We start from the raw sequence: 8,816 nt of genomic DNA, 5'->3' as shown, positions 1-8,816 counted from the left end.
AACAGTCAGTGCCATTTTTTCCCCTCTCCTTTTCCTTGCTATGTGTTTGCGGACCTGCTGTGCATATCCCGCAGCAGACGCGTGCGCTCTGTTTGCACGCACGGACAGACAGCTGGTGCCTCAGCCCTGGGCGCATGCAAATGCAGAACGTGTGCGTGCACAGCTGAGAGGGGGAATTCACAAAGCGGAGGATTTGCATAGTTTTTGGCACAAATACCTTCAACGCACCTTGCCAGCCACCTGTACTTGTGGTAGGAGCACACCCACCTGTAGGAGCTGAACATATTTAAGACAGTAAATCCAGAGACACAAGTTTTAGACAAATAAAGAGCTAAACAGGCAACAGAAGGCAGCTTAAATATGCAACGCGCATTTTCTGTACCTACAAACATAAAATTCACACTTTGCATTCTTCATACACTAATGCGGTACCGAGACCACATGGCAGCATATTTTATTAAAAGTAATGTGCAAATAAGATGCATGATACCTGCAAACAGCATGGAGTTTCCATTTGTAAAAGGTACAAGTAACAGTACAAAATTAGAATACCTACTACTCATTTCAATAAAATGAAGTCTGACATAGAAATACATATGCTGTATTATTTACATCATTAATTTACAAAAGATATTTGTATAAACAAAGCTATAAAATAATTAGAAATATAGTATTTTGTAAGGCATGTCTTCCCAGTATAAAAATTAGAACATTTTGGCAATTCTTGTTTATTTGAATAAAAATGCATTTATTTGTTCTGAATTCATAGCATCATGTCATTTCTTTCTTCCCTTCTTCCTTTCCCTTTTCCCTTTTTAAATAAAATTCCGCACTGAGGTAGTATGTCAAAATATTTCTTTGGTTCCAGAAATCAATAGCAAGTCCAAAAGGAGCTATGTATCCAAATCGCAAGGTTGGAAAGTAGAAGTCCTAAAGTTTTCCAAGGACTGTTTGTAAGTATAAATGCTGTTTTCTCCTCTAGAAAGTGTCCTTTCTCTCTCATCTTCATCTGCCTCTGAGTCAAAGTCCAGTGAGGCAGGAGGATTATTATGGGACGTTTTTGGTTGGTAACTTGCTGGCTGTCTACAGCTTGAAAGAGAGTCCAGCTGAGGCCTCCATAAAGGCTTTCCAAATGTCCCTGAAAGAGAGTAAACATGTAAGTACAGCAGTAACGGGGCTAACAGCTTTGTGTCTTGCTAATGGCTGAGCATAAGGCAGAACGCAAGCCAAGGACAGACTTGAGTGAAAAAACAACCAAACAAAAAACGAGTAAAAACAAAACAGAAAACAAACAAGCAAAAAAAAAAAAAAATCACTAAAAGGATTTTTTTTCTTAATTATTATTCTTCCCGCCAACAAAAGCAAAAAACAGCCAAAAGTCTCTTCCAAAGAAAATGAATTGATAGCTATTCTTGAAAAACACAGTTTCGTTATCTTTGTTTTTATGACTATTCCCACACCCATTTTTTTTTGGGTGGGGAGGGGGAAAGGAAGAGGAGAAACACTGATCAGATGCCAACACATCACAACATGCTCTAATGCAAAGTTAAGGCATTCTCCCTGTCCCATTCTTGAATAAAAGAACGATACACATAATGTGCATGCAGCTGTGGGGGAAAAATAAAAATAAATAAATAAATAAAGTGTATGAAAGATTATATAACACCCCTCCACCATACAATCTGAATGCTAAGAGAGTCTTTTTTGTTGTTGTTTTTCTGGCTAGAAGCTCACATTAATAAAGGCCCTGCCAGCCAAATTCTCCCTTCATTCCCACCTGTGTATCTCTTTTCCCACAACTGGCTAGAATAGACACAGCCCAAAAAGAATTTGGCATTCCAGCTGAATCTTTATTAATAATTATCTGCATACACCAGCCTCCCCCCAAATTAGCATTCCTTTCTCTCTTTACCATTGGGAAGGTTCAGCAGCAACACCTCAACATGAAGGCCCTTCTCTTCTTTCACTAGGTAAGACAGAATTGTTGCAAGGCAAGGGAGCTGTAAATGATACTTAAAAGACCTGTTTTCTGAGAAGGTGCCATAAATTGATCCTGAAAAATTCAGCTTTTACAGGCAACCTTGCACTGCAACCATTAGGAACTTCGTTTCCAAACAGACATACTTTTAGTATGCATATTTGCTAGAAACAAAGGGTGTTTTTTTGCTAGAAATAAAGAAATATGTGGTAGAAATACCACGTATTTGCTAGAAACAAAGGTTTAAAGCAAAGCTGTAATTTGAGAAGTTACTAAAAATGGATTTGGATGAGCTCCATATCTGCATCAATGCTTTGCAGAGCAATTTTGCTCCTAACACAACATGAAAGGATGTGTCTCACACTATGAGAGCTACAAATGAATCCCAGCTTCTTAAGGCGAAAAAAATATTTAAAAAAACCAAGCTGTGAATTTTTCAGCTTGTGCACCAACAGTTATGTTAATGATAACTCTTTTTATTCGTTGCAACTGTAGTGGGCAAAAACAGGGAAGATTTGAAGGCAATGATGCTGAAGACATGACTCCCACAAATAAAGAAGAGAAATATATCAAATCTTCTTCTGCAGCTGCTACCTCAAATTCTAACCATAGGTTCTTAGAATGAAGAGGGCTAACGATTATGAATTGCCCAAGACTATGAGGATACAACTTGGGTGGATGGTATTTGCAAAAAAAGCAGTTCTGCAAAAAATCTTTAGGTCGGCAGGGAGTATGAGCCAACCTGAGAGGCTGAATTAGCTCCTGGGCTACCCCTCCACACGGGAGACCTTTCCTCAAGAGGTGGCTCCTCAGGAGGAACCGCATCTGCCCAGTCCCAGCCCAGCTACCCTGGGGAGGGAGCCAGGAGGCCCTGTGCAGTCCCAGGGCCTCTACCAGATGTCATGGCATCTGCAAGGCTTTACGGTCTGAACATCTGGCTTTTGAAGGGGGAAAAACCGGGGAGCTTCCACCTCCCTCCATGCACAGGGAACAAAGAGGCCAGTGATGCAGATTCCCACCGGTTCGTGCGCAGCAGCGCGGCCTCCAACAACTCTGTTGACACACGAGCCAGGGGAGAACGCACGCTATCAGGCTCGCATCTGGCACGTGCCTATCACGGGGATGAAAGCAGCATGTGTGTTTATATGCATTTTAAACAAACCAGCCCAACGAACCCCCCAAATTTAGAGAGCCTCAAAGCTTCAAAAGCAACGCTTTTCCCCTTTCTGCTTCCCTCCGCCTGCCTCCTTCTGCTACTTCAGTTGAAACTGTAAAACCCAGAGTTAATTTTTTGCCATTCACCTCTTGAGAAAAGAGGAAAAAGGAGGGCTATGCAGAGCTTTTTTTTTTTTTTTTTTTCTCCCCACAGTGCCTCACTTCAAAAGGTAAATAGCTTTGGCATGCAGTGTTACAGTACAAACTGACACACAGGGTCAATCTTCACTCCTGCCCCAGCCCTTCTCAGCACCTCACACATCTTTTGACCATTAGCTAAAAATATCTGCTATGCCTGAAGTTGTGGAGATGCATTTAAGTAAGGAAAACCAGAAGAATCCTATCATTAACGGATATCTGCCAACTATATTAAGATAGAAGTCACACCACTGAAGAGGGGGGTGTAGAAAAAATTCTAAGTGTGACTTTTGTTGCTTTTTAGGTTTTGCTTTGTTTTTTTAGCTAAGCTACTAAGATCTCCTGGTAATCTAAAAATCTGCTCATTCTGTAGCTTTACTCCAATTACTTTTTTCTTCCTGAACTTCAAACATTTTGGACTTTCTATCTAATGCTGCTTAGATTCTAGGTTATCTAAGAGCAGAAGAGAACCAGCAGTTACACTTGGAAGAGAGCTACTCACGGAACTACCGTGTTTGACCCAAGAACTCCTTAGATATCCAGCAGTTCTGTCTGAGCACACTCCAAACTGTCCAAACTTTACAGACCAAGAAAGGGCCATTTCCCAACCGGCTCCTGGTGCAATCCCAAATTCTCAGCGTCTACCTGTCCTTGTATGTGTGGCAGCAGAGAGCCTGCACATTCAGTTCTGCATCCCTGACTGTGCTGTGCACGCCTTGAAAAATCGACACTGCAGTAACATAAACTTGTTCCGCAGTAACTAGAGTTCAGTCTGCTCTGGGGAAAATGAAACAAAGCAAAGAAACAAGAGCATGTGCTAAACATCAAGAAAACTCCCAAACTGCCTACCCCCAACTACTTCCTGTACATCTACCTTTCTTGAAAGTAACTGGAATTCACATGTTTAATTATCTTACATTCAATGAACAGAATTATATTTTTCACAGTGCTAGCTACATGAATACCAAAGCACCACTACAGAATTACTTGTTGTAGGAGGGAGGAAAGAAAAAACTGTGAAATCAATTCTGAATAGTATCACAAGGAACAAGAGATAACAATACTGACAGCTTGAATAAAAACAATAGGTAGAACATACCCATGAAAGTGCTGTTACTGATAACAGATGAGGGTTCTAAACTTCTATGTAAATCAAAGGTGTCTGAATTCAGACTTAGATTTTTTAGTCCAGTTCCTTCATTTCGAGTATAAGTGGAGTTATTGGGCTTGCTAGTTGTTGCCTGAATCCCAGTAATGCCAACACCTTGGTCAAAGGGATCTTCCAGTGGAGGGGAGTACCGCCAGCATTCCCTCTTCTTTAAACATCCAGACTCATAAGGGTCCAAGCAAGCTGCTCTCTGCTCAGGGCTGCAACCTAAAGAAAGGGAGAAATTCTCTTTATATAGATTATATAGATTTACAATAACTCAAGATGAAAGTAGGACTGACGCTTTTCTTTTTTTCAACTTACTTGTGCTGTATGCTTCAAAAGCCTCAGAACCATATGTGCTTCCTTTTAGATACGCAGTCCCCGAGGTCCCCAGATAGTGGCACAGAAATGGTTCTGCAACACCCTCCAAGTCTGTTTCACTGCCGTTATCTAGATGGCAAATGCCTTAAAAATAAAATTGCCAGGTAAGCATACGGTTCTTTCTTAAGCTTTAACTGATGTTTTCCTGAGTTTGTTCACTTTGGAACCCCCATCTATGCAACTATATTTCACAGAAAAGTTACAGCTTCCTTAAGTTTAACCTTTCTAGTGAGAAGCGTTCAGTTCACTAGTTTGACAGAGAATGTGCTGGACTTTATCATGCAGTCCTTGGATAATGAAACAAACCTGCCTACAGGAACCAGGGCCAAGGCCTTTCTTCCCCTTGGGCACTGGAAGCCAGGGTCATGCTGTGTCACCTAGGGGGCTTTCAAAGCACAGTCGAAGTGACAAAATTCTGGATGGGGGGGCGGTCTGAAGGCATCGCTTGCTGCTCAGTGTCACCGCTGCCTTTCAGCTCAGCAGTTCCCGAGAGCTCTGGACATGCTCTGCAGAGGCAGCTGCTCCCACGACCCAACAACTGCAGAGCTTTCTCTCCACTGCTCCGGCCCCACCTGCCCCAACCATTGCTCCTGATGGCATCTCCACCTCCAACTCGTCCCAAGCAATGTGTTTTGCTTCCCTAACCCAGGTATGAGCTAGATTGTCAAGGGCCAGATGCATACATGTTAAATACTGCAGTTTTTAAACCTGCAGCTTCCTTAAGTCCTTCATTGATCCCAAAACCTTTTCTAAATGGAAAAGTCTTTCACTGGCCCCAAAATCTTTTCTAAAAGGAAAGTTTAACTAGTTGTATTACATTAACTGTTTCATAAGTATTACCACCCATCTCTACATACCATTACAAGCACCCTTTCCAAGCTAAAACTGAGGAAGACATACTTGCTATAATTCCTTGTGGACACTCTTGCTTTGGAAAAGTATTAATCAGTTTAAAGTATCTCTCTAGACCTCTATGCTTCATTGGTGTTACTTCCATTAATGAGCAAGACATTAGACAAGTTGCAGATATTCAGGTAACAGGGAAAATGTGTTTAACATTTACACCTACCATTACTGTCCCTTTGTTGTAAGAAGTATCCTCCCATGGAAGATGTGAGGAACTGATGATGACTGCCATTTTCAGATGAACCATACCCATCCTGCCTTTCAGCCAGTGTCCCCTGGGATGACAGGTAACTTGGAATGTCAGCAGGCAAATTTGTTTCATCTGTGGTGAAACAAAACATGCACAAAATATATCAACATATGTCAGTGTTTGTAGGACCATTTTTATATTTGCCTGCAAGTGCTGAGGATAACAGGCAGTTCATTCTTCTGAGTCAGAATCAAGACACATGAGTGTTCCTATAAGAAAGTCGCTGCAAATTACGCACAAACACACTTTTCTTTTTTTTTCCCTCTCCAGTGAAGCTTTCAGTTTACACACCTGTATTTGTGATGCTGCAATCTTCGTTTCTTCTTCTGGTGTGGTAGATGATGACCACCCACACCAAGGAAGTGCCCACCACGCAGCAAACCACAGCTATGATCACAATGCCAACCGTGGCCCAGCCATCATCATCAAGCGACTGGGCAATGTTTAGGGGAGAATCACAGGTGGGAGTAGGAATTACATTGAGACGGATGTTGCCTCGCTCGGTTCCAGCCGTGTTGGACATTTCGCAAGTGTACTTCCCAGCATCGTCGACGTCTGTATCCACAATAATCAGCAACTGGTTGCCAGCAGCAAAGAAATGTCTTTCCGTGACCACGAGAGGGCTGTCATCCTTGGTCCAGTTCAGCCGGGGGAGAGGGCTGCCGCCAGCAATGCACTGCAGGACGGCGGTTTCACCTCTTGTTACTGTTCGATCCAGCAAAGGCCGCAAAAAAGACGGTGTTTCTGCAAAGAGAGCAGAAGCTTTATGCTCTACGTGACCTCGCAGGAACGGGAACATGTCCCCTTCCTTCACAGTTAAACAGGAAAAACTAAATTAAATGCATCAGTAAGGCCTAATGAAGCTTACAGTAATTCTCTCAGGGAAAACACATTTGAGGAGTTTAAACTAAAAGCCTGCAGTTTACTTGTCAATCGATCAAACATAGATGCTGGCTTTCTCTTCAAAGGTTAAAAAAAAAAATGGAAAATCACATATGATCAAGAATGCAAAGAATTAGGTTAGAAAGAGTGACAAAATGACAGGAAACAAAACTTAACTAAATATCCTGACTCTAAGCAACAGCCCATTTTTCTTTTTTCTACCTTGCTTCTTTTTCTTCTTCTACATATTAAATGCTGTTTCAAATACACACTGAGAAATGAAACATAAATAACTTTTCTAACTGTGTATCATAACAGTGATTGTGTTCTTGAGTATTTATTTCTTACCTATAGTCATATATCAGTATAAAGTATTTCACAGTATTGTTATTTCTATAGAACACTTTGAAACTGTATTATCTTTAATCTGTATATGACTTTAAAAAGTGCTCAGCAACGGTTACGTTCTTCAAGAAGATTTATGCCATTAATGGTTGACAATTTCTTACCTAAGACTGTCAGTGTTGCATTAGCCGAAATGCTTCCGGCAGTGTTTTGAGCTGTGCAGCTGTAAACTCCTGTGTCCTCAATTTTCACATCAACAATGAAGAACATGTCATCTTCAGGCATGACGTGCATCCGCCTCTTGCGTGCGGCCGGGAAGTCGGTGCCGCCGTCCTTCTGCCAAGCAATCTGCGGGACGGGGTGCCCGACGGCGGCACACTCCAAACGGGCCGTGGCCCCAGCACGGATGGTTAAGTCCATGGGGATCTTCGTAAATGATGGTAGCACTAAAGAAAAGTGAGCAGTACTGGAATGAATAATGAATGATAAACAGGACACACTTTTACCCCTTTGCACAGCACATTATTTATTTTAATATCCTTCCTGTTCCTATAAATCTCTGAAAAACATACAGCTTAAATTTACCAGTGGACAACAAATAGAAAGGGAGTTGTCAAGTATGTGAGACCACCTAGATTAAAATCTGATCTTTCCATAGTATTGGATATCTTGATAGAGTGTATACATGTATCTCCTGTGAAGAAGGAAAAGATGAACATTTTCTCGTCATGTTACATAGGTTCTGTCAGATTTACTTTAAATTGGCTTCGTAATGTTTTTCCCTATACTATCATCTCAAAGCATTCAGCACAAAGGAGACATATGAGGGCATGAATAGTGGTCTTGGAACCAGATACACCTTGAAAAATCATCTCAGGGTATTAAGGGACCTTCTAAAAGACAAGAATGAATAGAATTGAAAAAAAATATATACACATATGTAAATTAAATGATTCTTCCTTTACAATCCATAAACAAAAAGTAACATACTTACTGTTGACTGTAAGCTTGGCTTTGACAGAGTAGGATGAGCCAAAGTGATTTGAAATAACACACTGGTATTTCCCTTCATTGCTGAACTCCACATTGCGTAGCCGAAGGATGGTGGTGTATTCCATCACCTCTCCTCCCTGGGCCCGGAGGTGTGCGTAATTCTCCATTTCAGCATCATGCAGTAATTCGTTGTCCTTCTTCCATGCAAAAGTCATTGGAGAATCACTGCTGCTGGCTGCCGAACAGACGAAACTCAAATTGGAGCCTTTGATTGCTGACTGGGTTTCTGGCTGGACAGTGATCTGTGGCTTAGGAAAATCATCTGCACAGAGGGAAGAAGAGAGAAAAAAGTAAGACTGAGGAAAAGAAAAATATATGTGAGCTCTGAGGGCTCTTTTTAGAAACAGATTGTAAGTCTTGTTTTATAGGTTTGAGAGAAGAGTCAGACAAGTGTATATAAAGTGGATATATGATACTTCTATTTTAAATTTCATTAGCCCTGGGGCATTTAAAGATGCCATATTTATGTGTTTATTGAGCCAAGTTGTCTCTCATTGAACAGAAAGCAAATTTAGAAG

The 8,816-nt window shown here is 41.3% G+C and overlaps 1 protein-coding gene across 1 annotated transcript in view; it reads right to left on the bottom strand.

Moving 5' to 3' along the window:
• Positions 1-409: 409 nt before the first annotated feature.
• The window catches only part of LRIG3 (leucine rich repeats and immunoglobulin like domains 3), a 42,930-nt gene continuing 34,523 nt past the window's right edge, over positions 410-8,816 (bottom strand). The window contains exons 13-19 of the mRNA XM_088530375.1: positions 8,240-8,560; positions 7,410-7,691; positions 6,310-6,762; positions 5,932-6,090; positions 4,803-4,946; positions 4,431-4,706; positions 410-1,138 (exon numbers count right to left, since the gene is read on the bottom strand). Of these exons, the coding sequence (XP_088386501.1) occupies positions 894-1,138; positions 4,431-4,706; positions 4,803-4,946; positions 5,932-6,090; positions 6,310-6,762; positions 7,410-7,691; positions 8,240-8,560 (1,880 nt within the window). The 3' untranslated portion in view covers positions 410-893. The remainder of the gene's footprint in view (positions 1,139-4,430; positions 4,707-4,802; positions 4,947-5,931; positions 6,091-6,309; positions 6,763-7,409; positions 7,692-8,239; positions 8,561-8,816) is intronic.

Source organism: Tinamus guttatus, unplaced genomic scaffold, assembly GCF_059628265.1.
Source record: "Tinamus guttatus ecotype Peru unplaced genomic scaffold, ASM5962826v1 Tinamus_guttatus_pri_ptg000368l, whole genome shotgun sequence".
In the NCBI taxonomy this organism is placed as follows: domain Eukaryota; kingdom Metazoa; phylum Chordata; class Aves; order Tinamiformes; family Tinamidae; genus Tinamus; species Tinamus guttatus.
The sequence above is the reverse complement of the archived record's forward strand: the minus strand, read 5'-3'. Positions and strand labels throughout refer to the sequence as shown.